The sequence below is a fragment of the Miniopterus schreibersii genome (assembly GCF_964146895.1).
Source record: "Miniopterus schreibersii genome assembly, chromosome: 8".
In the NCBI taxonomy this organism is placed as follows: domain Eukaryota; kingdom Metazoa; phylum Chordata; class Mammalia; order Chiroptera; family Miniopteridae; genus Miniopterus; species Miniopterus schreibersii.
In genome coordinates this window covers 27,699,471-27,727,166 of record NC_138109.1, presented here as the reverse complement: position 1 = coordinate 27,727,166, position 27,696 = coordinate 27,699,471, and the positions used below count along the sequence as shown (strand labels likewise).

Below are 27,696 nucleotides of genomic sequence, written 5' to 3'. Positions count from 1 at the left end.
AGATCTTTAAACACAAGTCCAGACCAGGAACTTTTTTTTTTTTTACCATGTTTATTTGAGAAGTCAAAACTGCAGATGGGTAACAATTCCAAGTGTTGATATAGTTCAACCTTTTTGTACAGAAAATATAACTAAACCAGCTGGCCTCCCCAGATTCTTCCAACCACACCCCAAAGTGTCCATCATGGTCAGTCCCTTAGCCACTTCAGACCAGAAAGCTAAATTATCTACGATCAGCACCAGTTTTCCTCAAGGACCACTCCCCCAGGTTTTCTGAGTTTTTTTTCCAGGACAGGATTATAGCCATAGTTGGAGTAGAGGAATAAAAGGTACCACCCAAGGCCTGGCTTAGAGGCTGTTAGCAGCTCACAGAGCCCATTACAGAGTATCAGCACCAAAGAGCAAGGATCTTCACCAAGTCTTATTTATGTAGGCCCCCATCCAGGGACAGCACCACTAAAAGTTTGCAAGACAGCTGGGTTCAGGAAAATATTTAGAACGGAAAAAATATAGCACCATTAGGCCAGCAGCCACACTTGCTTTGATCACCTTCACATTAAACAGACAAGAATTTGGATTAGAACTTTCAACAGAATCAGTACAGAAAGGGGGGGAAAGTACCTTTGGCGACTATATAAAACCAAAGTGCTCCAAGGCACAGATTCAGCCAATATCTAAGAAAAAAACCATCAAAGCCTCAACCTTTGCATACAATCTTTATTGAAGTTATACAAAAAGAATCCCCCAAAAGTGAAAAAATACATTATATACAAAAACACTTTCCCTTGGGAGGAAGGCTCTGTTCCCTCTTAACATGCAGTGCTTTCAACTGTAGCTCCAGCCTCCACTGTCCCCTCCACTGTCGCCCGACTTTCAGCCTGATTCTCAGCCTGGAAGATAAACAGGGAACCTGGGCATAAGTGACCCTCATTCAAGCCATTCTATCTCATACAACTGAGGAGGCCTCAGTCAAAACAGGCCCCCTAAACTCCACTTTGCTCCCTACACTAAAAGGGCAATGAACAAAGTATAAAGCCAATTTCTTAAAAACTCTGTAATGGGGCTGACAGAGCCAATGTTCATACATTACATGGAAAGAAGCAAGCAGAAGTGTGACCCAATGGTCTTGCTAATTATCGTCTCATACATTCATTATGTATAGGTTCCATTGGTCAGTGACACGTCCTATATTTCATACCAAACTGTTTCTTGAATAACCTCATTGTTTTTATGAGTGCTACACACAAGCAATCCAAACAATCTCAAGGTGGGGAACATGCACCTGGGAGGACTAGTTTCCCCAGGCCCTGAGAACAAGGGGAAATGAGGCAAGGGTCTAAGCCCTGCTTAACTGCCCACCTCCTCTTCCATGTTTTCCAAAACTTCATTTCCACTGGAGACTGCATCCCCACTGCCTCCATTCACCTCCGGCTCTTGTTTGGCTTTCTTTGCATCTTCTTTCCGGGGACTCTCTTCCTCTGGTTTCCTCTAAAGATATAATTGTGAAATCTTCACAAACGTGCTTAATGTTTTTAAAAGGACAACTGCAAAACACTTAACTTTAATACCCCCTCCCCGACATAGTTCAAAAATCCTGGAACAGGATTCATAACTCTAAGGGCTTTTCCTACCCATAGGAGGTGATGCCAGTATGCACTCTACAGAATAAATTGATCTGCCCTAATATACCAATTCGGCCTCTCTAACGAAAGGTGGCGTGAGTAGATCTGAACAATAACCAAATCACAAGTTTGATAACCTAAATTTGAATCAGGAAATAAAGCAGGAGTTAAGACTCTCCCACAAGAGAAAACTACTGCATCCAAAGGCAAAAGTCAGACTCACAGGGGTTTAAATTATCAGAAGGTCTGCTACTAAATGACTGAATGAAAACTTGCCAGCTTCTTAAGATGGGCTAATCGAACCAATCCTCAATAGCTTTCCTGATAAGTCCTTGGGCCAGGAGAGTTTTGCTTCAAGAGGTAGGCAAGGGGAAATTATCTTTATAAAAACTGATTTTAGAGATTGTGTTCCACCTATTTATTCATTCCTTGGTTGATTCTTGTATGTGCCCTGACTGAGGACTGAACCCACAAGCCTAGTGTATTGGGACGACATTCTAACCAACTGAGCTACCCAGCTAGAGATGAAAACTACCTACTTGCAAATCCTTACCACCTTTGTAAATACCTTTGCACCAGGTATTAGGAAAGGTATTTCTTGTGTAATTGGAGCAAAAAAGAAATGACAGCATGTAAATTTACCTTCTTTCTGACAAGGTGGGAAATATCAGTCACACAATTTGATGAGGAAGCACCATCTGTTGACTTTCTACTGGCAATCTGACCAAAAAAAAAAAAAAAAAAAAAAAGCCTTTATTAGCCATGAATAGCTATATATGAGAAAAAGAATGAGGCCTAATATTAAGACACAAAATAACAAGAAAAACTCTGAATACTCACCATGGAGACTGAAGAGCCTCCTACACTTGGAGTGAAACCTGAAGTAGCGCTCTCTACCTGTGAAAGATGACAAACGCCAGTGGGTCCCAGGATAGAATCCACCGGGTCACCCACAGTCCTATAACAGGTACCCAACATCAAAGCAACTAATTAAGACCGCAAATACTAGTGGCCTCCATATAGCAGCAATATCGTCTATCCCCTCTAACCCATACCCGCCACTTGCCACCCCCTACCTGGAACATATGCAGAGTGTTGAAATTAAATCAAACCCTCCATATCCTATCATCACCTGCATATCCTATCACCCCAACACCCTAGCACCAGAGCACCCAAAGGCAGAGTCAGGCAATCTGGGGTTAAAAGCCTTCAACACCTCACTAATCTATACAGAGGAATTCTCAGAAATGGAAACAACAGTTTACAATTGTTAAATACTATTTATCTATACCATTAGAAGTATCTTAACATACAGGTATTATTTTCATCCCCATTTTACAGATGAGACAACTAAGGCAAAGAAAAGTAAACACACCCATAATCACATAAAGTAAATAGTAAAGACAGAAGTCAAACCCAGTCTGGCTCCAGAGCATATTCTCTTAAGCATTATACTACCTGACAGGAATATCTAGATGAGTTCGCATGTTCCCTTTGACCTCCAAACTCCATGAAAACCAAGTTATAACTAAGATTCCTAGCAAATAGAACACTAACACCATGATGCCTTTAACAATATTGAACATGCTATTATGAAAACTTGAAAAGGAACCAAAACCAACCAGAGTTGCTTTTAGAGCCAATTCAGCCACATTCCCACTGCGCTGGGACTCCTTCGCATCTTCTATCTTCTCTCTAATTTCAGGTAGCAGTTCCTTCAGCTCCTCAATTTCTTTCTCATATTCAGTAGGTGATCCTTCAGCTTCTTTCATCTGTTCATTTAGTACAGCTACAAAAAACAGGCTGAAGTGATCAGTAAGTTACCACAAAAGGACTCACTTTTTTTACCTTGTCAATTGCTGGATCCATCAAGATCATCGTGAAACAGCTGATGCTCACTCACCCATTCTCTTCTCAATGACTTCAATAGATTTGCTGAACTGTGCCACTGCCTCATCATACTGAGAGTTGTACCCATAGGCCAAGCCCAGCTGGTAGTGGGTCTCTGCAAGGAGACGGTCATGGGCTTCCAGGTACTGCTCTTGCAGGTTTAGGCAAGCCTGAAACTCCTCCACAGCTTGGACATAATTCTCTAAAGAGAAAAAGAACAGCAGGCAAATGAACAGCATTTAATATCATAGTACTTCTAAATTTTAGACATCCTGGGAGAATGCTTCCCCAATTATGTTTCATTCTTCTTTGTAGTATTTCCATGACCCCTGATTATAAAAATAATGACTTAAGACTTTTAGTTAGAGTAACTTTTAGGAAAGACTAATCACTATTCTAGGGACTATAGGGAAAACAAACCTATTGTAGTTTTAAAGCTACTGCCCATAATTTATGATCAAGCTTAATTTTAAGGATTTTGAAAGGACTAGGTGAGGGTATATTAGGGGGAAAGTAAAATGGAAAATGTATTACCAGATTCAACACTAACTTCTCCAAGTTTAAGATGTGCCTGTGCAGCATAAAGCTGAGCTTCTTTTGTTTCTTGCCTAAAAGAAGAAAAAATGATCAGGAACCTTAATAGCATTTGTACAACCCTAACTGGTTTCTATTTTCAACCACCAAGCTCCCAACCTGAGCTTAGAAGCATGAAGAATTTTACCTTTTAAAAATGATCTTTGCTAAGTCCAGCATATCCCAGGCAAGCTCTAGGTTCCCAATCTCCTCCTCTTCATTTTCTTGAAGAGACTAAAGTATATCCAAATCATTGGTATTAGGCAGAAGTACAAAGACAGGCATCTTTTGACTACAAACCTAAATATAGAATTTAGTATGGCTTTAAAAAAACTGACATAGGATTCAAAATTCATATTTTCTCCATAAAACCTAGAGAATGGGTCCCTACAAAGTTTCTCCTTTGTCAGTGATATTTAACAGAGGGATGCTGGGCCCTATCCTAATAGACAGGACCCCCTGGGATCAAATGGATCTGTCTATTCTAGGCATGAATAAAAGGTCCCCAACCCCTAACCCAGAAACAGCTATCTATAATAATCACACCTATACTAACTAGTAAACCAGTCCTACAATAAGAAATCAGACAATGATACTGAGCAAATAACAATTTACCTTGTTTTCAAGAACTGAATCACTCGGTGCTTCTTCAGCCTTGTCATTGTCTTTATCTTCTTCTTCCGAGCCCTCGGTTTCTGCAAGCAGAGATTCCTCAGTATTGAGAAGACTAAGGAGACCTTCTGACTAGTCAGATTCCAATAAACATCTGTGAAATAACCCATATTCTATTCTGAGTTAGGACAGGCCAGATGCTAAGCCAAATTAGCCAACATTTGAACTGGCTGATATAAATAAGGCCAGTGATTACAGTCTAATCTAGAATTAGATTGCATTCAGACCTTCAACAATTAAAGGCTGAGTGTTTCTCTTCTAAAAGTCAATCTAGATCATTCAGATGAAGAAAGATTAGCTACTGGCTAGAAGCTCCCATCTACTCATCCAGAAGCAGTTGGAGTCATCCTCAGCTAGTGCTCCTGGCATCTTTAAGCCACTTGTTAGGTAATACTAATAAGTTGAGAAAATACCAAAAGTTAAATTACTCCAGTCCATTCAGAGCAAGAGTGCTGGACAGACTAGCTTTCCCACAACAGAGCTGTGAGAGAAAAGCATAGCCTTTACCAACTCTCACCAATGAGCATGCCACAGACTCCAGCCAGCTCTAGCATGTACAGAATTTGAGTGAAAACTACCATAACCAGTTATTTCACTCCAGCAACATTAAAGTAAAATCTGCAGCCATAATGACACCATTTTACCATATTGACATACACTCACAAGTCAACAGCCTATAAGGACAGGCCGCTAATGATTAGCTCTATACAGCACAGAGTTCAGAATGTCATGTGATTAAAATGGGCTCCTGGGGGTAACAAACAGTTCATAAACTGTGTATAATGTGCCTACCACCTCTAACATCTTTCATTAAGCATGGTTAACACCAGCAAAAGAGCTCAAATATCATCTCCTAACAACCTGCTTTAAGAACATATAGAAATTTGGCCTTAGAGCCATGAAGTTAAAAGGACTTATGTCTAGCAATACTGCTTCAAGAGAACAGGCACATAAAATTCCTATGTATTATATTATCAATTAGTAGTAGAAACCAAAAAAGTCCTCTAAGAGTCAGTTACAAATTACAAGCCAATTAACCTTTATAGCAAACAGGCTATGTTTTATCAAGTGGTTTGCTTTTCTCCTATACAGGATGTAACTTAGTACTTCAATTTTTTTTTAATCTATTGACTTGAGAGAGGGAGAGGGAGAGGGAGAGAGAGAGATTCGTTGTTTCACTTATTTATCCATTCATTTGTTGCTTCTTGTATGTGCTATGGCCAGGAATTGAACCTGCAACCTTGGCATATAGGGATGGTGCTCTAACCAACTGAGCTACACTGTCAGGGTTAATTTAGTACTTCTGAAATACAAATACCCATCACCACACATTATCTTTCCATACTGAATTTCCAAGTGATTTGTGTCCTTAGTTCTCTCATGTTAAGACAACATGAGTGGTTTTATTGACTTGACAATGAAGCCTGTTCTCTAGATTACGTAACAGATTGTAGGATCTATGTAATCTCTTAACTTTAGACTTTAGAAAACACAATCTTTTCAATTTGCAGGAATAATTGACAAAATATTTACTGTTATTTTATGTGTACTAAATGATCTGATATCTGTTCCTACTCACACCAGAATGTTAGAAGGTGACATCTAATTTGGCATAAAATATCTAATTATTTGGAGTTTTACCTCAAATTTTCAAATTAAAATTCTCACAATATTGTGAGAAAAATACTGGTTTTTCTTGAGGAATCTGTACTACCTTCATGGAAAGATGGAGAGGGAGCTGGGTTAATGAGAAAGCCATTACTTTAAGAGAACACTTTCCAACCTGGTGACCTGTACCCAGGTATTAATGGAAATGCCCTGATGTCCATCAGAGAGCTGTTAAAATACTTCCCAAGCGTCTTTAAAAATGGAATTTTGTGGTATAACTATTATCATTCTTCAGAAAAAAGGGAGACACTATTTTATACCATTTCTCTGATCTTATAGCTAAAGGCAACCTGCTGATTCTCTAGTTATTCTAGCACTCTTACATGATAAAGTCAGATAACCACTACAGATTGACCAGTATAGTCCATCTGAGCATGACCAAGCTTTATGCCTTCAATATTAAAATTCTATTCACTTACCAATCATATCTAGCACATCAGAAAAACCACCAGACCAATACTCTTTATTAGGGACATGGACAGCCCAAAAGGCAGTAAGAAATGGGGTTTTAAGGGAAAACCACAAGCTTTCTGCAGACTAGTGTTGCCACATAAATTCCTGATAAAAGGTGGGTTAAGGGAGAGGATATAAGTTACCTACTTCAGTGTGAGGTTGCCTGGGAAAAACAATACATTAAAGTCAGATCTAGCATTGGATTCCAGTAATATGACTTACTATTTGACCCTAAATAAGTCATGTAAACCCTAATCCTCAATTTCCTCATCACTATAACTGGAGTAATACTACTTATTACATAGCCCATGAACAGCCCAATGGTGCTACCATTTAGAGCCAAATTCACTTCTGGTTACTCTGCCTGTGCTGGCTGGAGTACAGGGACCTGCACATAGGTAGAAGTTTATCAGACTGAGCTGCAAATATGTATAATGGGTCTTTTAAGAATCTAAATGTTAAGAGAACTCTTGAAGTAGTCTGTCAATTATGTGAATGATTAATTGGTATATACCTGTGGTTATTAATACCAACATTAGATGAAACTTATAGACAGTAGAATCCTCAAATCATAGTACAACTCAATTCAGACGTGCCAATTATGTAATTACTAATTAGAGGCTTATACATCTTGGTTAAACTGAATCAAAAGTAGACTAGATATAAAGAAAGCATCCATACTTTATGATGTTTTAAGTAACAAAAATTTGAGCTTGGCAGCCAAAGCAAGCATGAAATGAGGGGAAAAAGCAGCAAGAGGGCTAATGAAGTTTTTTGTTATCTTTTGGAAGGGGCTAATTTAACTAATGTGAATAAGCCTTTAAACACTTCCTGTAGACTAAAATTAAAGAAGGTCACCAGAACTCTTTTATTCTGGTAATATAGCCTTCAAGAGTTAACTACCTTCTTTTAAATGGCATGACTGCTTAAGTGTACCAGTTCAGTGGATTCTACTGCTCTAATCCTGCTTCCTAAAGCAGAGGAAAAGGAACCATGTAAACAGTAAGTAAAACAATCCAGAGGCATGCAAGTGAACATCCATTCAGCATTCTCTGCCAGCCTAGCCCACTATTTCCCTACCCATCCCACCCCCATCCACCTTTACTGGCTAGTATGGTGCAAGTTACTAATAGCTAGCCAAGTCTCAGAAATCAGAAAGGCCTACTTTGCAGTTAGTAAAAGCGTTAGTTTATAAGCCAGCTAAAGAAGACTTGCTTTTTGATTTAACTTGCTCAACTTATCACAACCTTCTTAAACTACCCCCATATTTATTTAGCCCTTTCCTAATCCAAAGGCAGACGGAAAATCCTGAATGGAAGGCTGACTTTTACCCATGATTAGTGAGTCAAATCCAGAATGTACTCCACCCACTGCAGCTCTTGCATATCCCGGTTACCTTCACCCTCTTTCATCTGTTCTTCTCTCTCTTGTGTTTCTTCATTAGCAGCTATCTTAACTTTGTCTTCAGGGGATTTCTCAGTAGCCCCCTGGGCTATCTTGGTCTCAAACCCATTTCCAGCTGCCCCAGACTCTTCTACAAACAGCTTAGTCTCCTCCTGTTTAGGAACCAAGTCTGCCCTGACCTTCTCTTCTAGTCCTGAGCCATCTTTTCTTTCTGTTAATCCTTCTGCATTAGTCTCTGGTTCAATAGGAGTCTGATCTCCTGCAGCTGACAGTCCATTGACTGTACCATCCTTAGGGAGAACTGTGGCTTCTTGCCCAGGCTTCTCAGAGACTTGTGATCCATCTCCGGCAGCCTCTGTTGTCACCTCTGGTGACTCTTCAACAGGAGGCACTTCTTGCCCTACCAGCTGCTCAACAACAGCTTTTCCTGGGTCATTTTCAGAGGCAGCTACCTGCTCCTTTGACTCATCTCCACCCACATCCACTGGCTTGACTGTTGAATCTATAGGCTCTGCTTCTACCTCCACTGCAGTGCCCTGCTTTTCTAGAGTCACAGTAGGCTGCTCTCCTGAAGCTTCTTTTGGCTTCTCCTCTATGCTCACAATTACTTCTTCCTGCTTCTCCTGATCTCCTTTTTCTCTGTACTCTTCTTGGCTGTCAGTTACAGAAACTGATTTTCCTTCCTCAGCATCTGGTGCTTCATCTTCTGGCTTCCCAGAAATGACCTCAGCTTCAATCAGTCTTTCTGGTGCTGCTGCTGCTTCTGCCTCTTCAGTGGTTTCAGTTAAGTGATCTTGAGTCAATTCAACTTTTTCTTGTAGTTCCTCTGTTGGCTCACTTATATCCATATCTTCTCTTCCACCCTTCTCCATTTCAGTCTCCTGTTCTTTATCAATTTCAGGCTTTACCAAAGACTTGTCTTCTGTTTTTTTTGCTGCTGCTTTTTCTCCCATGGCGTCATAAACCTGTTCTCTCAACTCTTCCCTTGCTTCCTCTACATGGTTAAAGAACATGAAGCATAAACATGTCTTCGAGTTTAATGATAAAGGCATAAATGGAAACTAAAAATACATTCCCTTTAAACCCTTCAAACAGCCTGGCTTAAGTTTTAGCAGATGGCCTACAAATTATCTGCCCCCTTGAGAAAAGCAAAGGTAAAGACCCATCTAGCAGAGCAACTTACTGCGGAAGAAACCCAAGCTCCTTAAATTAGATATTGTTTTACTTAAGCATTCTGATTATCAGTTAGGTGGAGATGCCAAGCTTTACATTCTCCTCTAAACTTATAGACCTCCATCTGATATGTAAAACTAGAAGCTAAACTCATCTTAGAAATTAATATTTAAATTTCTTAGACACAAAAAATGTAAAAGGTCTCTGGCCATTAAAATAACTGAGCTGCACAGACTTTTTAAAAAATTAAGTTCTCCTTTTATAAAGCCTGCAGTCAGTTTTTGTAATTAGCTACCTCCACTGCAGTCTCCACCAGATGCAGGTTATCATTCAGGCATCTTAGAGAGAGACCATCCAGAATATTATTTCCATCACTTGTACACAAGAAATATACGTCGCATCTCTTGAATGCCACATGCAACTCCACATACCATCTATGTTATCATTATTTTCTACCAGAGATTCTTCTTCTGTTTTTTCTCCTTCCTCCTCTTCTACATGCACACCTTCCAGGGCATTTCCCAAAACACCATTCTCCATTCTAGGAGAACAAAAGGAAAAAGTACCAAAGGTATGATGACTAGAATCTAACAATTTTTGAAAGACAGAAATTGTAGTCCTATATTATAAAAGCGACGAAAGAGTAAGCAAATGCAGAGAATATAAACTAGGTATTCCTACAAAACCTCTAATATAACCAGAATGCTCTACAAAATTAGAAAACTTATCAGAACTGAGATTAAATAGATCACAGATAATTTGCTAGTTTTGTGTATCCTCAATGTATTTTATTCTGGTGAATAAATTCTGGTGGAAAACACACAACGACTTTACAATAATTAAGACTACTTATGAGTTTTATTTATTAGACATATTCATTTGCTAGTGTTTTCAAATTGTCCTTCATTCAGTCCTTGTTAAGGACAATTATTTTGGGCTAGCTGAGAGTGCTTTTAAAGGTTCTCTATATTGGACTTTGAAAAATTATTGACCGTTCAGTTCACTAAGGAAAGGTCTCTGCTTCTAATGATGCCAAAGTCAAAATCTAAGTATAACTTTACTCTTTGCATGAAGTGCCTTTAAAACTTCCATCAACATTTCATCATGTTCCCTTTAATCCCCCATTTCTTAGTACAACTGGTCTCACTTAGCAAACAAAGAAACTAAAGTGTTTAAATAGACCACTGTTGTGATACAAAACAGTCTACTTATAAATTGTGGCTTGAAAGACGTACCTTGCCAACTCCAGAAGTGATTTCCCATAAAAAAAGAAAGCTTCTCCACACTCATTGGCCGTCTCTCCATATTTCTTACCTCTATAAAGAGAACGAACATCCAAGATCTGAATTAACTACTAGTCTAAAACATTTATTTCTAGTCCTTTAGTTATGACATTCATCCAGTAACACATCCTTCTAGGAAACCAATAATCCCCTCTTGCTTTCCAGTCAAGGTCAAAGGGACCTTGACCTAAGAAATAGTGCATGAACCTAATGTTGCCTGTTCTTCATTTATCTATATATATTATATATTCTAAATGACATTAATTTACTACAGTTCTCATATATATTATCTAAGACCTAAACTACATTAATAGGGATTTCTTCTGCTACAAGATAGGTGTCAATATGGGCCCAAATAGTTAGAGGACTAACTATTAGTTGGCTGGGACCTAAAGGATGTCAGGCCCATGGAAAAGTATCATGATGTAGTCAAGAGAATTTTTTCTCTGGACCCAGAATGTCTGGGCAGTTTTCTTACAGTGCCTTAGTTTTCTCATCTGTAAAATGGAAATGTTAAGAACACTCAAAGAGCTACTGCAGGAACTGAGTTAATGCATATAAAAGCATTTAAAACAATACTGAGAAATACAGATTTATAAGTTTTAGCTATTATTATCTAGAAAGGGAAGAGGTAAGTCAAAGTAAGGCCAACCAACTACCAGCCTAAGAGTCTAGTGAGAGTAACTAAAGAAACTGAGCAGCTCCAGCCTGTTTGACTCACTGGTTAGAGCATCAGCCCTTGGAGTGAAAGGTCCCGGGTTCAATTCCCACCAAGGGCAAGTACCTCAGTTGCAGGATCCAACCTCAGCCCTGGTCGAGGCATGTGTATGAGGCAACCAATCAATGTGTCTCTCTCACATCGATGTTTATCTCTCTGTCTCCCTCTCTCCCTTCCACTCTCTCCAAAAAGCAATGAAAAAAATATCCTCGGGTGAGGATAAAAAAGAAACATGACTGACTTCAACTGCTATTGGTAATAATATCTTAGAGGAAATTAGCTCAAACCAAGTCATAGGCCAAAGGCTAATGCTTGAAGATTTAACTTTCTCAGAGCACAGAGGTCTATGAAAGTCTTTGGTTAAAATAAACCAATCTTGAGACACTAAAGCTAACTTCTGTTTCCTCAAAATACTATTACCAATATGTCTATCTGCAGTCACCTGGTGGTAACTACCAGCTTCCTGGCAATTACAACAGATAACAAAGTGCTAAGAGTCTATGAAAAATACTGTGCTAATAATAACATTAATGGTAGGGTGACCAACCAACATGGTTTGCTAGGTATTGAGTTTCTTCAGATACAGAACTTCCAGTGCTAAAATTGGAAAAGTCCCAAAATAAACCAGGACAAGTTGGTCACCCTAATTAGTGGTGACTAGAAAACAGATTGCCTTACTCAGGAAAATCAAAGGCTACAATTACTTAGTTTTATATGTAGGTTTTATAGATACAGAACTTGTACATGAAAAATAATCATTTTTTTAAATTCTTGCACTTTATTTCTTTTTCTCATAAAACAACTTCTTATGACTCAAGTTTATTAGGAACATAGTATCACATCATAGCAAAACACAGTACTTACAAAAGACTAGATGCTTCCTGGAATGCATTGACAGCTGCTGGAATATCCCCCATCACCAGATGTTTCTGTCCTAAACCCAATAGCTTCTTAGCTTCACTATCCACATCCAGGCTGCAGGAAAAAAAAATTTTTTCAAATGCTAAATACTTTTAAAATCAACATTTCTTGAAAACCTGCTACATTTAAACCATAATTTCTTTAAGCCTGTGAACTACACTGGCAAGGCTTAGCTAACTCACATTTATCACTACAAAAGCTAGAGTAACTCAGAGGAAATATCCTCAGAATTTGACTAGAATATTTCCTCTTAAAGGTTTATCTACTCACTAGCAATGAATAAACTTGGTTTCCATGATTGTGGAAGGAAGTCCCCCCAAAGATACTGGCATTGCTAAAGTGCCACTTATGGGAGCTAGGGGGGTTGGCAGGGCCGCATCGGCTGGTGTTCCAATTCCACAAGCTCCTTGCTGGATTAGCAGGCCCTGTCCAAGGGGTTAGGGGACCCTCTCAGCAGGTAATGAATCCACAGGGACAAGGCACTGTGACAGCTGCCGCTGTTGTAGCCACTGTCAGCATTGCTGGAGCCTTAACTCAGCACCCACCAGATCAGGGGACCACCCACATGTATGTGGGCTGGGCAACCCCCTCCAGGCATTATGGCTCCTCCACCTGGTACCAGACCACCCCTGGGCCCACCAATTGGGCTATCCCCTGCTCCAGGGACACCAATAGGCATGCCTCCTCCAGGAACGAGACCTCCACCAGGAATGAGGTCCACATCCCTGGGAATGCGTCCAAGACCCTGGAAAACTATTGGTCCTTAGTTACTCCTTTCCTGCAATGCATCCTGTGACTGTGTAGAGTGTTTGTGAACTTCTGTCCCCTCTTTGCTGCATTAATATTCAGTAATAAATGCATAGACCAATTAAAAAAAAGATGCAAACATTCCACAGAAGGATTAAAGAATATTTCAAATCACTATTCTCAACCTAAGCAAGCTTAAGAATTATCAGGAAGCTTTACCAAAACATACAAACCTGAATTCTAACTCAAGCTAAACGAATAAAATCTCTAGGGATGCAACTCAGGCATCCACCTTTTGGATAAGCTTTCTAGTTATTACCTCTGCTCAAGAATCATGGTCACATTGAGACGGGTAAGTTACGGAAGTAGACGCGGGCTCAATATAAAATTTAAAACTCTTAAACTAAAATAGCGCAAAATAGAACATGGTAACTTACAAAAAAGAGATCTAGCAGCAGAAATATTTTAAAAAGAAATAAGAAAAAAAGAATAGGCTAGCATTTTTCAGGCATATTGTATATGGGTTAAGTAGTAGAACTAGCCCAGCCAGTCTCGCTCAGTGGTTGGAGTGTCGGTCCATGGATTGAAGGGTCCTGGGTTCAATTATGGCCAAGGGCACATGCCTCGGTTGCAGGCTCGATCCCCACCCTGGCCTGAGTGCATGAGAGAGGCAGCCAATCAATGTCTGTATCTCTCTCCCTCTCCCCCCACTTCCACTCTCTCTGAAAAGCAATGGAAAAAATACCCTCAGGTGTTCTGCTTAAATAAATAAGCAGAACTAAATAACTTCCAATTCTACTATTTTAATCAAATGCAAAAAACCTGAAGACATCATTGTCAGGACTCTATACTATGACTTACAGACAAATACCTTAATATTCGGTCTTATTTGTTACCCATTAAATATAATGAAACTGACTCATCCCCATGGCTTCGATGTCAAAGCCCCACCCAGGAAGGGGAAGGAAGCTTTTTAAGCATAGAAACCCAAATATAACTCAATGACATCAGTGTGAACAAAGTTGAGATCAACTATATAAAACATCTTATGGCCCTGGTTGGTTAAAGCATTGGTCCGAGGACCAAAGGGTTGCGGGTTCAAGGACACAAGTCTGGGTTGTGGATGGCAACCAATCTATGTCTCTCACATTGATGTTTCTCCCCTCCCCCCTTCACCCTCCCTTCCACTCTCTGAAAAATAATCTTACCTCTCCACTTTATCTGCAGAGGTAGAAGGAGCAGGAGCATCTTCTTCAATTCTGTAATAAAAAATAAGGAGGAAAAAAGTAAAAATGGTGGTTACTGCAAGCCTGGAAATTAAGTACATTAAGAAATATGTAGGCCCTAGCCAGATAGGGTCAGTTGGTTAGAGCATCGCTCCAATACACCAAGGTTGCAGGTTTGATCCCTGGTCAAGGGCACATGCTCAGGCTGTGGATGGGCTTGATCCTCAGTGGGGTGGGGTGGGGTGGGGTGGGGTGGGGTGGGGTGGGGTGGGGTGGGGTGGGGTGGGGTGGGGTGGGGTGAGTGCGTGTGTGTGCGTGCGCGTCCAGGAGGCAGCCAATGGATGTTTCTTTCTCTCCCTTCTACTCTCTCTAAAAGTAAATAAACTATTCTTTTTAAAAATATGTATCTTTATTGATTTCAGAGAGAGGAAAGAAGGAGAGATAGAAACATCAATGATGAGTCATTGATGCCTCCTGCACGGCCCGGATTGGGGATCAAGCAGGCAACCTGGGCGTGTGCCCTGACCGGAATTGGAACTGCGATCTCTTCGATCCTAGGTGATGCTCAACCACTGAGCCACGCCCGGCCAGGCTAAACTACTTTTTTTTTTTTTTTTTTTTTAGAATATATATTTATTGATTTCAGAGAGAAGAAAGGAAAGGGAGAGAGATAGAAATATCAATGATGAGAGTCATTGATCAGCTGCCTCCTGCAGGCCCCTGACAGGGGATCGAGCCTGCAACCTCGGCATGTGCCCTGACCAGAAATGGAACCCTGACTGCCTGGATCCTAGGTTGACACTCAACCACTGAGCCACGCCCGGCAGGGCTAAAGTATTCTTTAAAAAAATAAAAGAAAATTTGATAAGGTGGATTTCCTAAAATATTTTTTAAAAGAAATCAACCAATGAATGCATAAAGAGATGGAACAAAGTGATGTTTCTCTCTCTCTCTAAAAAAAAAAAAAAAAAAAAGAAAGAAAAAAAAACCCACACAAAAACAGCTTAAAAAAGAAATATGTAATTATATAGTTATAAGAGCAGCCATTAAAAGCCCAACATGATTTCCTTATATTATCAAATTTAATCCTACTCATTCAAATATCTGCTAAATGCTTATTTGCTAGGTATAAGGTATACTATAAACAAGACAGTCACATGCTAGCTTTGAATTTACAATCAGATGAAAGAGAATGCAGTATTTGTTATAATGGGATATATACATTCCTGATAAATCTCACATTCTACAAAACTGCTCACTTAAAAATATGGTGTTTTTTTTAAAGGAAGGAGCAAAGTTTCTCAGAACATTCATTTTTGAAAAGTCCTAATAAATATCTTTTTTTTTTAATTTGTTTTTTTTAGAGCAAGAGGGAGACAGAGAAAAACATTGATCTGTTGCTTCCCATTCACACACCCCCCACCCCAGGACCAAAAACCTAGGTTATGTCCCTGACTAGGAATTGAACCCACAACCTTTTGGTGTACCAGGGGATAATCCAACTAAGTGAGCCACCTAGTTAGGGCTAGACTTTCTGATTCAGTGGGTATACTGAGGTCCAGGATTTGCATTTCTTACAACTTTCCAGGTGGAACCACACTCTAAGAATCATTGAATTAGAACAAAAATTTTAAACTGATGTTCATGTCCTATCTGAGTCATAGACATTATCCAGTTATTTTTTATGTTAATCATAATAGCTCTATATTTAAAACTATGATATCACATAGAAATCTGGATTTTTGTTTCTCTTTAAAAATCATTATGTAAAGTATAAATCCAGAAAAAAACTAGAATTATGGGCCCTGACTGGTGTAACTTAGTGGTTAGAGTGTTGGCCTGTGGACCGTTAAGGGTTGCAGGTGGGATTCCAGGTCAAGGACATGTACTGGTTTGTAGGTTTGTTCCCCAGCTCAGACAGGATATGTGCTAGAGGCAACCAATGGATGTCTCTCTCTCATATGGATGTTTCACACAGGGGGTGGCACTGGCTGTCTGTCTCTCTCCCCCCCTCCTTCCAATCTCTCTTAAAAAAAAAAAAAAAAGAAGAAGAAAGAAAAGAAGAGAAGAGAAGAGAAGAGAAGAGAAGAGAAGAGAAGAGAAGAGAAGAGAAGAAAAGAAAAGAAAAGAAAAGAAAAGAGAAAAGAAAAGAAAAGCAAGCAAGCCAGCCTGAACCGGCATTGCTCAGCCATTGAGGATCCACCTAAGATCCTAGATCGAGGTTCAATTCCTGGTCAGGTCACATGCTTAGGTTGCAGGCTTGATCCCTAGTCGGGCTGCGCAGGAGGCAGCCGAACAATGACTCTCTCATCATTGATGTTTCCTACCTCTTTCTCTCTCTCTCTCTCTCCCTTCCTCTATGAAATCAATAAAGATATATTAAAAAATAAGAAAATAAAAATCAATGGAAAAAAGATCCCCCGGTGAGCATTAACCAAAAAAGAAAAAGAAATTATAGGAGAAATACTTTGTAACTCATCTGGTGAAGGCCTCTTTATTTATTTAAGTATTGATTTCAGAGAGAGGAAGGGAGAGGGAGAGAAACATCAATGAGAGTCATTGATAGGCTGCTTCCCGCACGCCCCCTACCGGGGATTGAGCTCGCAACCTGAGCATGCACCCTGACCGGGAATCACGCCCATCTGGTAGGTGGGTTTTTAAACTCAGAAACCATGAAAGATTAATAAATTCTACTCCACCTAGTTCATTTTACAGAAGGGCAACTTAGCAAATATACACAGAATCTTAACAATCCACATGAAAAAAAGCTCAAGATTAAAGGATAGAAACGCATTCACAGAAAACATGAACAGCTCAAACATTTGAAAACATGTTCAGGCTCATTCGTAAGAGAAACACAAAATTACAATGAGAAAGCATTGTTTACCCATCAAATAGTCAAAGACAAGGATGTAGGAGAAACGAGTGTCCCCATATAGTGCTAACAAGTTTAAATCCACAAAACTTCTATGAAGATCTACTTGACAATGTTAAAAATAACAAATGAACACTAACTCTTTGATCCACCAATTCTAGTTATAGAAACTTACCCTACCAATATACAGGGTGGGCACAAGTAGGTTTACAGTTGTGAGTAGTCAAAACATATTCTTTTTTACTTTTTTTTATAAAACATTTTATTTATTTATTTTTTTAGAGAGAGGGGAAGGGAGGGGCAGAAAGAGAGAGAAACATTGATCAGTTGCCTCCCATACGCTTCCCGACCGGGGATCCAACCAGTGACCTTTTGATGACACTCAACCAAGTGAGCAACTCTGGCCAGGGCTATTCTTGTATTTTTATTTATTAATTACTCTATTCTTTTCCATACAAACAACTGTAAACCTACTTTTGCCACCCCTGTACCAGTCCAGTTTATTACAAGGTTATTAACTATAGCACTGTTTGTAATAACTAAATACTAGAAACAACTCCATTGTTTAGCCATAGTGAACTTGTTATGAGACAACCACAGAATAGAATACAATGAAGTCATTAAAAAAATTAAGGAGCCCGGCGGGGCAGGGCTCAGTGGTTGAGTGTAGACCTAGGATCCAGGCAATCAGGATTCGATTAATGGTCAGGGCACATGCCCGGGTTGCGGCTCGGTCCCCAATCCGGGGCCTGCAGGAGGCAGCCAATCAATGACTCTTTCATCATTGATGTTTCTATCTCTCTCTTCCTCTCCTTTGCTCTCTCTGAGATCAATAAAGATATATTTAAAAAATAAAATAAAAATTAAGGAAATGCCCTGGCCACTGTGGCTGAGTGGTGGTGTCCTGTATACCAAAGGTGGTGGGTTCAATCCCTGGTGGTGCTGTGGAAGAGGCAACCAATTGATGTTTCCCTCTCACATAGATGTTTCCCTCCCTCCCTCCCTCCCTCCCAATAAATAAATAAATAAATAAATAAATAAATAAATAGGGAAACTGTCCTGATAAGGATTGATCTCCAGATATTTGCTAAGTACTCAGAAATGTGTCAAGTAGACTACCATTTATACACCAGTGTAAAATAACTACATACAATTTACTTATATATGCATAAGGTATCATTGAGGAATATATAATAAATCTCTAACATTGGTTAACTCTGTGTGACTAAGGAACAAGAGTTGGAGGGAAATTCCACTGTAAACCACCCTTCTGGATTTTGAATCAGAAAGGTTATTTTATACACACATACACACACATCCTTCAAAGGTCCATTAAAAATCAGTATTAGCCCAGCTGGAGTGGCTCAGTGGTGGAGCATCCACCTAGGATCCAGGAGATCAAGGTTCAATTCCCAGTCAGGGCACATGCCCAGGTTGCAGGCTCGATCCCCGGTCAGGGGCCTGCAGCAGGCAGCCGACCAATGACTCTCATCACTGATGTTTCTATCTCTCCCTTCCTCTCTCTGAAATCAATAAAGATATATTAAATAATAATAACCCTTTAGTGAGGTTTATCTCTCATTCCACTTTTTCTCTCTACTGGTTTGGAAGTTATACGTTTTATTCTTTCAGTGGTTATGCTGGAATTATAATGTGCATTCTTATTAAAATCTAAACTCAAAAGGCATTTTCTTGACCCCCCCCCCTTAAACTTAAGCCATAGGGGCTTTACCTCTGAATAGCCCCAACCAACATTTAACTGAAGAATACTGCCTTTATTGTTCTCTCAGACTAGCCAATTAGGTTTTCATGCAATTTCCTTTCAGGTAAACTTTTGGGTGAGTAATGATGAAATAAAAACTTGAAATGCTGGAGTTTAATGCAGACTCTACCACTTATTAATTTGGAATTAATTTCTGCATTCTGATCTTGGCTTTTTCTCACCTACATAAAATAACTATTCCACGGTATACTCATGTGGATCAAATATAAGCATTCAAAAGACCCAAAAAGTGATAGGTAGCATAGATAGAGATAAATAGACCTCTGGTAACTGTAAATGTACTAATACAATAATAAAGTGTACGGCTATAGAAAATCAATCATAAAAACCTCACAGTAACCTTTCCCTGCATATCGGACATAGCTAACTTCTAAAGTGCACAGAGCAAAAATAACAAAGCCCCTAAAAAAAAGGGAAGATTGGGAAGTCGGACCTATTAGATGGAAAAGAGCACTTGTTTTCTCACTATTCAAGAAATACCTCATGTCTGAGTGGCACTGTGCCCCTTTCGACGCAATATTATCTTCTATCACTCTATCCAATCATTCTACTACACTTCGCGCATACTACAGCTCATTCACCTAGCAACCCAAAACTGCTACCAGTGAGGAAATCTCCAGGCAGCGCTAGGCGAAGATGCTTCGCATCCCTAAGTCCAGAAGCAGCGTGTCTCGCTAACACTCCCACAGTCCAAAGAACCACGATGCTCTCCACCACTGCCCGAAGAAGCGGCTAGCTGAAGGTAGAAGGGCACGAGGTGAGCGAAGAGGCCGCAGGGAACAAGCTCCACCGCGCCCCACTGCGGAAGTCCTAGGCTCGGGCCGCAAAGCCCCAAACAATGGAAGTTTTCCCGCCTCCTCGGGGCCCCGCCCCCTGCTCCAGAACGGGCCGCGGCTAGGGAACACCGCGCAAGACCCCGCCCCCAAAAGGCCCGCCCACTCTGGCCCCACGGGTCCAGCCTCTCCTGCTGGGCTTTGCTTTTTTTTTTTTGGCGCCAAATCTCTATTGGTTATTTTCTCGGGTTGTTTGGGGATCCTACCGGAGGCGCGCGCCAGGACTGCGGGGACAGTAGGCAGTAGCGGCGTGAAGGCACATAGGCTCGCTAGGGCCCCGCCTCCCCGCCGATAGCCGCGGGCCGGGGGAGGAAGACGAGGGGCTGGCGAAGCAGACAGACGCCGCTGCCCCCGGCAAGATGGCGGCCGCGAAAAGCGGGGCAGGGGGCGCCAGCCAACCGGCTTAACTGCTAACGCGCGAGGCTCTCTGCAAAAGATGCGTTTCTCCAGTATCCAGGCCTCCTCAAACAGCGACGGTCGTTCACTGGGAGGCAAGTCCTCCAACCCACCGGTCTCCCCTCCCGGGGAGACCTAGTCTGCCACCCCCTCCCCGCGGACTGGCCAGTGGTCCCACTTACTTGTCGGCAGAAACCCGCTCCGCAGCGATGGCGGCAGTGGCTGTGGACTCTGCGTCCATCGTTCCCCTGAGGTGGTGGTCCAGCAGACGAAATACAGCCTGTGAGAAAACAGGGAATTTGGGAAGCCAGACACTTACACGGGGACAGAAAATGGCAGATTGGAGACCCCGCGCGGCTGGACCAGCTTATATATCAGGGCCCTTCGCCCCGCCCATCCACTTCCGGATCCTCCCCCTCTAGTTTAAAGGGCCAGAATTCAGCCCCGTCTAGCCCAAAGACACCCCCATCCTCGCTTCTGTCTCTTGGTGTACCTTTCCTCCCTGGCCTGTTTCTCCTCAAAAAGAGCAATTTCCAGCTTCTCTAGCGAGTCGCATAAGAACTGGAATCTTGGTTACAACTCCTGACTGGGCGTCAGCCAGTGGCTTCCACAGAAAGGGAAGCCGGTACTGCTCTGCATGTTTGGAGCGAAGAGCCGAGGGTCTGTTTCCGGCCCGGGTAATCCGGGAGGTATCTGAGACTTTCTGTCCGTCCTCGCAGTCGTAACGGATGGACACGCAAGAGTCGAACACGGGTACAGTAGCAACGGCTAGAACTGATCTCAGTAAGAGACGCGTGGCTGTGAGCCTCAGCAACAACTGACCAAAGGAAGTACTGTTCTAGGATTGGCTACCGCTGAAACTACCGCGCTTGATTCAAAGCTCAGTTCTGCTGCTAGACGCGCCTGGCTCCTCCCTCTGGCCCGCCCCCTTTGGCTGGTCCAATCCGCTGACGCCATCATCTTAGGCCACCCAGACTCTAAATCTGACTAGTTTAGTATTACCAGCTTTTACGTGTTCGTTCTTCGCTAAGATTTGTTTGCCCACTTCGTGCGAAGGTACTGTGCTTAGACACTTTAAAGCTATTAGCAGTCTTATTTAATCTTAACAACGCTACTAGTCAGATTGGTGTTATCGACCCCATTTAGTCGAAATAGAAACCACGGTTCAGGGAAGGTGGGACTTGCTCAGAAATTTGCAAGCCGAGTCTGTTTTAGAAAGCAGCGCGCTTCATTTTCTGCAAGTGAGTGGAAAGATGACTAGTAAACTGCAATGGTTGCGCTTAACCACACCTAGAGCATCATCCATTGTGTTCCGCCATGGTCTTGACTACAGTGATCAGAATAGGATTTTATTTACGTCCAGGTTCAGGCACACCGGTAAAGATTCCAGGTGAGGATTCTTATTATTTGTCAAGGCTCAGGCAGGTTGAAATCTTTGGGGGTATAGAGCTGGATTGAAAATGCCTGTTCCTGTGGCAAACAGCTACTCCTCTGTTGGTAGCTGGGTGATCTGAGCCAAGTCATGTAACTTTAAGATTAAAGGTAGCCAGGCAGTGTGGCTCAGTTAGTTGGAGCGTTAACTGAGCACATTGGACACCAGGAGATGTCGAGTTCGATTTCTGATCAGGGTACATACCCTGGTTGTGGGTCCAATCCCCAAGCGCAGGAGGCAGCTAATCGAAATCGGTTTCTCTCTCTCTCTTTCTTCCTCTCTCTAAAATCAATTTTTAAAAAAATTAGCCCTGGGCGGTGTGGTCAGTTTGTTGGTTGGGCGTCCCCCCTTGCACCAAAAGACCTGGTCTACCGGTTCCATTACCGGTCAGGGCACATGCCTGGCTGCGGGCTAGATCCCCCAGTAGGGGGCGGGCGTGCAGGAGGCTGACCGTCGATATTTCACTCCCACGTGGATGCTTCTCTTTCTCCCTCTCCCTTCCTCTCTAAAAATCAATAAAAACATTTTTTAAAAAAAGATTAAATGTAAAGTGAGAACAATATTAGTGTCCAGGCTCAACAATAAGCACTGTGCTTAGCTCCTGCTACCACATTTTGATAACATGGTGACTGGAGGTTGGGGGAGCGGAGAGGGGGAGCGGCACATGACCTCTCCAGAGACCTTGAAGCCAGGGCTAGGGCCTGAAAAACAAAGTCCAGTAACCTGTGTGACCATGCATCAGTTACACTAATATCCACTGAGCAATTATGATGTGCAAAGCTTTGTACTAGGTCCTAAGGATAAAAGACATGGTTTCTGCTTTTGAGGAACTCAAGTCTTAGGAAAATATTTTAAAATTGATTTTAAATCCACCCACTTCTCTCAGTCTTTACTATGACCACTCTGATCCAAACCTAGCCACCGTCATCTTGCCTGTACTACTGTAGCCTCTGGTGTCTGCTTAACCCTCTCCAGAAAAATATTTTTTAAATATAGATCAAATTACTGTATGTCACTCTGCTTATCATTGCCTACAAGGTCCTACATAATCTGGCTCCATTCACCCTTCCAAATTCATCTCATACTTCTCCCTTCCTTAATCAAGTCAATGTAAGAAACATTCAAACCTGTAAGGAATTTTTGTGAGTTTATTTGAGCCTAACTGTCGACAATTGTTGAGAAGCAAAATCTCAAGGCATTGAGATAATGCTCCAGAGAATGGCAGTTCCTTTTGTATTTTAATCTTTTTCTTTTGTTATCCTCACCTGAGGATATTTTTTCCATTGCCTTTCAGAGAGAGTGGAAGGGAAGGAGAGAGGAGAGAGGGAAGGAGAGAGAGAAGCATCAATGTGGATGTGAGAGAGACCCTTTAGCTGGTTGCCTCCCACTCAAAGGGGGGCAGGGAGCGAACCTACAACCCAGGTACTTGCGTTGACCTGGGATCGAACATGTGACCCTTTGGTGCGCAGTCCAATGCTCTAACTACTGGACCACACCTACCAGAGTGAGAATGGCAGTTTTGCACCTTATTTTATACATTACAATCAAAAGAGAAGACATAAGTGAGTTACATGAAATTCATTGGTGAAAGGTTAGGGAGGCAGAAGAAAGCAAAGTGGGGGGTAACCGTTGGAATTGGATGAAAAGTAAAATAGACACATACATCTTTTACATAGGTGGGCACAGGATAGTTAAAAATCAACAATGAACATGATTGCCCTAGCTGGTTTGGCTAAGTGGTTAGAGCATTGGCCCAGGGACTAAAGGGTCCTGAGTTCAATTCAGGCCAAGGGCACGCACGCACCTCAGTTACGGGATGTAACCAGTAAATATGTCTCTCTCACATCGATGTTTCTTTCTCTCCCTCTCTCCCTTTCCCTTCCACTCTCTCTGAAAAGCTATGGAAAAATATCCTTGGGTGAGGATTGAAAAAAAAAGCAATGAACAGGGTAACAACTGAAGATTTATGGTCTCTGCCCTGGTGCACTGGTTGTGCCCTGAGGGGTATGGAAAAAGAGGAGTTACTCTGACATTCCAAAGGAATGTTATGTAGATGCAAAAGACAATAAACAGGCTTAGTTAAGGTAAAGATTGACTTTTGTCAGGGAAGATTGTAACCTAAGACATGACTGCCTGCCATAAACTGCTTTTAGTTAAAAAGTTTTCATTTCAGACCATCCTTTGTGGTTACTTTAGGTGTCTTGTTTGCAAGGCCAACCAGGTAGGCCTTCCCTGAGCTCATCAGGTTAGTATATGGCCCCTTTTCATCCACAACTGTATTCTTAACATGCTGGTCTCCTTTCTGTTCCTCAGAATGCCCAAGCCCTTTCTCAAATCCAGGGGCCTTTGCACTTGCTGCCTTACTGCCTAGGAAGCTTTTCTCCCAATACTTTGAGTGATGAGCTCCTATCCATCTGTTAGGCTCATCTCAAACAAAAGGAAGCTAATTTCAATTGAGCTTAGGCCTTCCCTGCCCACTCAGTCAATATTAGTTTCCCTTCCTTTTTTTCTTCCATTGTACTTATCAAAATCTAGTTACTTTTTTTTTTTTTTTTTACTATCTCGCCCTTCTAAGTATATAGGCGCCATTCGACCTTTTCTGTTTTATTTACAGTTAAATCCCCAATGTATACTACTTGTCCAAAATGAACTTGTTTAATGAATGAATAAAGCATTAATAGTATAATCATAATTAAAACTGGAAAATTTTCACTCAAAGTATATCTATTTAAAATAAAGCCAGTAGCCCTGCCGGGCGTGGCTCAGCGGTTGAGCATCGACCTAGGATCCAGGAGATCGGGGTTCGATTCCCGGTCAGGGCACATGCCCGGGTTGCGGGCTGCAGCCGATCAATGACTCTCTCATTGTTGATGTTTCTATCTCTCTCTCTCCCCCTCCTTTCCTCTCTTTGAAGTCAATAAAGATATATTTTTTTAAAAAAGAAATGTAGAGGGAGAAGGAAAGCCACATTTTATAAATAAATAAATAAATAAATAAATAAATAAATACAAATAAAGCCAGTAGTCCCGACTGGTGTGGCTCAGTTGGTTGGAATGTTGTCCAGTACACCAAAGGTGGTGGGTTCAATTCCTGGTCAGGACACATACCCAGGTTTTGAGTCCCATCCCCCACTGAGGCACATGCAGGAGGCAACCAATTGATGTTTCCCTTTCATCTCCATCTCTCTCTCTCCCTCCCCCTCCCTCCCTTCCTCCAAGATAAATTTAAAAAATAAAATAGGAACCAATATTTCATTGTAAATAATGAGGGTAAATGGGACTTTATCTTGGGGGAAAATTAAAATTATTTAACAAGATTTAGAGAGAATTTCCAGTTAAAGATGGAGGGTTGAACACATACATTTACAACCATTCCTTTTTGAAACCTGTCTACATAACAATAAAGGAATTTTTTAAAGTAAAACAAGATCAAAGAGAATGGGAGAAAAAGCCACAGCAACAAAATTTTAAAAGCTGGAAAAGAGATGGACAAGTAGTAACTGACCTAGCAGACTAAGAAAAGAGAATCCTAATAGGGAAAGCCATGAAGCAACCAGATTGACAATACAAAACCACAAAAGGCTCAAGAATTGGTTGTGGCAGGTACCTCTAGGAGTAGGGGATGAAGATAGGACTGAAAAAGTGGGTTAGGTTGAAAAAAAATTTTTTTTTAAATATATCTTTATTGATTTCAGAGAGAGGAAGGGAGAGGGAGAGAGTTGAAACCTCAATGATGAGTCATTGATTGGATGCCTCCTGCACGCCCCCTACTGGGGATCAATCCCACAGCCCAGGCACTTCCCTGACTGGCAATGGAACCTTGAACTCCCGGACCCTAGGTTGATGCTCAACCGCTGAGCCACGCCTGGCTGGGCTACATTGAAAATTTTTAAGAAGCAATTAGATCCTCTAAATCTTCTCTCTCAAGCCAATAGAAGATTGGAAGTTTATTTTCTGGAGAGGGCAAAACAAAAAGGATGCTGAACTGAGTGAAGGTTGAGGGTAGAGGAAGGATATAGAAAAGAAAGGGATTAAATGAATGATTACATACAAAATGTTGAGCCCTTGTCAGAGAGAGCTATTTCCCAATATCTGTTTTTCCTTTCTATTGTAGTAATAGAACCCTGATTTTTATTTATTTATGTATTTATTTTAGTGCACAGCCACCAAAATGAAAACCAAAATAGTCAATGTCTCTTAGAGCTAATAATGCTCATATGTTGACATTCTAGCCAATGGAAAGTGAACAGAAGCAATGAGTCAACTTCCATGTAGAGACACCAGAGGGAAGGGGCTTGTCTTTCAGAAGACATGGTGAACCATCCAGGGCCATGTCAACGAGGCAATCCTCCAGGAATGACAAAGCAGTAAGACAGAAGAAGCAGCCTAGGTTCCTAGCGTCATGGATTCACTATACCAGCTCTGGGCTGCTTACTCTCAAAATGTTACATAAGAGAGAAATAAACTTCTTTGATATATCCATCATATATCAAGTAACAGCTACAATCGCAAAAGAAATAGAAGTAAATTGACAATTGTAGCTGAAATTTTTAATGTATGTCACTAAGAAATCATTGTAATAGACAAAAAGTAAACAGAAATGACATAATAACTTAATATGCTCAAGTGAGTACATATATATAGAAATCTATATTCAAAAAACAAATACACATTACATTCAAATATCATAGATGATTTACAAAAATAGACCATGTATTAGGCCTCAAAGAAAGCTTCAATAAATTCTAAAAAATCATTATCATTATCCTATAGACTGTCTTCTCAAAGCTTTATTGCATTGCAAATTAACTTTTGTATATATTATAAATAACATACTATAAATTGTCCTTGGGTTCAAAAAAATCATGAAGAAATACAACTGAGTGATAATGAATACACATGTCAAAATTCACAAGACACAAATAAAGCTGTATTTAGATGAAGTTCAGCTCTTTAAAAATTTTACCAGGAAACAAATTTTTAAAAGGTATCGAAAAATTGAACTCATAAAGTGAGGAAAAGAGCAATAGAGAAATTTTAACTAGAGGGAAAGACATAAGGAAGGTAGGGCAGAAATCTAGAGAAAAGAGAGAGAAATAAAAGATTAATAAAAGTAGAGAATAGTTCTTTGAAAAAAAATTTAAATATATGGAAAAATAGATAGATAGCAAATACCAAAAAAATGCAGAAAAAATAACTAGAAACTATGGACACAATTTTAAAATAGTTGTATTAAGAATAATTATATGGTGCCCTGGCCAGGATGGCTCAGTTGGTTGGAATGCCCTCCTCCCGTGCACTGAAGGGTTGTTGGTTCGATTACTGGTTAGGGCACATACCCAAATTGCAGGTTTGATCCCCAGTTGGAGCACATACGGGAGGCAGCCAATTGATGTTTCTCTCTCCCTTCCTCTCTCTCTAAAAATCAATCAAAACATATGCTAAGAAATTTGAGAGAGATCTTGACCCACTGGGCTTGTGAGAGGATTAACATGCCTTTGGCTAGAGAATTACTACATCCATCCTTGGAAGAGGAAAAGAAAAAACATAAAAAGAAACAGCTAGTTCAAAGTCCAAATTCTTATTTTATGGATGTAAAATATCCAGGTTGCTATAAGATCACCACAGTTTTCAGCCATGCTCAGACGGTGGTTCTTTGTGTAAGTTGTTCAACAGTGTTGTGCCAGCCAACAGGAGGAAAGGCTAGACTCACAGAAGGGTGTTCATTTAGAAGAAAGCAACACTAATGACCCACACAACCTCCTGAATTTGTGTTATATCACAGAAAGCCTTATCAGTTCAATAATTCTAGTTAATCTACCAGGATAATGTTGTTACATTTAATTTTGTAAATATACAACAGTGATCTCCTATTTTGGTGTCAGTTTTTCAACAAAGTTTTGATTATGGGCCAAAAAAAAAAAAAAAAAAAAAAGAAATTTGAAAACCTAATGGAGTGGTCCTAGGAAAAAAAGGACCAAAATTGGCACAAGAAGAAACAGAGAACTTAAGTAGATCAATAAATCAT

The 27,696-nt window shown here is 40.8% G+C and overlaps 1 protein-coding gene and 2 pseudogenes across 4 annotated transcripts; 2 read left to right on the top strand and 1 right to left on the bottom strand.

The window, feature by feature from the left end:
• Positions 1 to 699: 699 nt before the first annotated feature.
• Positions 700 to 20,628, bottom strand: NASP (nuclear autoantigenic sperm protein). 2 transcript variants are annotated; one of them, XM_081144507.1, is made up of 15 exons: positions 20,420 to 20,570; positions 14,333 to 14,383; positions 12,321 to 12,431; positions 10,691 to 10,771; positions 9,887 to 9,996; positions 8,275 to 9,276; positions 4,701 to 4,780; positions 4,234 to 4,319; positions 4,047 to 4,120; positions 3,526 to 3,714; positions 3,245 to 3,411; positions 2,463 to 2,519; positions 2,265 to 2,342; positions 1,360 to 1,488; positions 700 to 890 (listed from the first exon to the last, which is right to left on the bottom strand). In XM_081144507.1, the coding sequence occupies exons 1-15, from the start codon at positions 20,476 to 20,478 to the stop codon at positions 810 to 812; spliced, it is 2,355 nt and encodes a 784-aa protein (XP_081000633.1). In that variant the 5' UTR covers positions 20,479 to 20,570; the 3' UTR covers positions 700 to 809. The 2 variants fall into 2 exon arrangements, with proteins under 2 accessions (XP_081000633.1, XP_081000634.1); XM_081144508.1 differs by lacking the exon at positions 8,275 to 9,276 and having other exon boundaries at positions 20,420 to 20,628.
• LOC308560368 (small nuclear ribonucleoprotein-associated protein B pseudogene) lies at positions 12,672 to 13,144 on the top strand (annotated as a pseudogene). The gene has a single exon. The product of its transcript is annotated as a small nuclear ribonucleoprotein-associated protein B pseudogene (transcript).
• Positions 20,629 to 27,160: 6,532 nt separating the features above from the next.
• LOC308560460 (small ribosomal subunit protein eS27-like pseudogene) lies at positions 27,161 to 27,474 on the top strand (annotated as a pseudogene). Its single transcript has one exon. The product of its transcript is annotated as a small ribosomal subunit protein eS27-like pseudogene (transcript).
• The last annotated feature ends 222 nt before the right edge of the window (positions 27,475 to 27,696 follow it).

Excerpts from the sequence above, each read along its gene's own strand:
- NASP (XM_081144507.1), bottom strand. The coding sequence starts at position 20,478 with ATGGACGCAGAGTCCACAGCCACTGCCGCCATCGCTGCGGAGCGGGTT. Across the intron at positions 3,715-4,046 it reads AGAAGTTAGTGTTGAATCTG|AGAATTATGTCCAAGCTGTG; the intron begins GTAATACATTTT and ends TTTTCTCTTTAG. Across the intron at positions 2,343-2,462 it reads GAGGCTCTTCAGTCTCCATG|ATTGCCAGTAGAAAGTCAAC; the intron begins GTGAGTATTCAG and ends TTTTTTGGTCAG.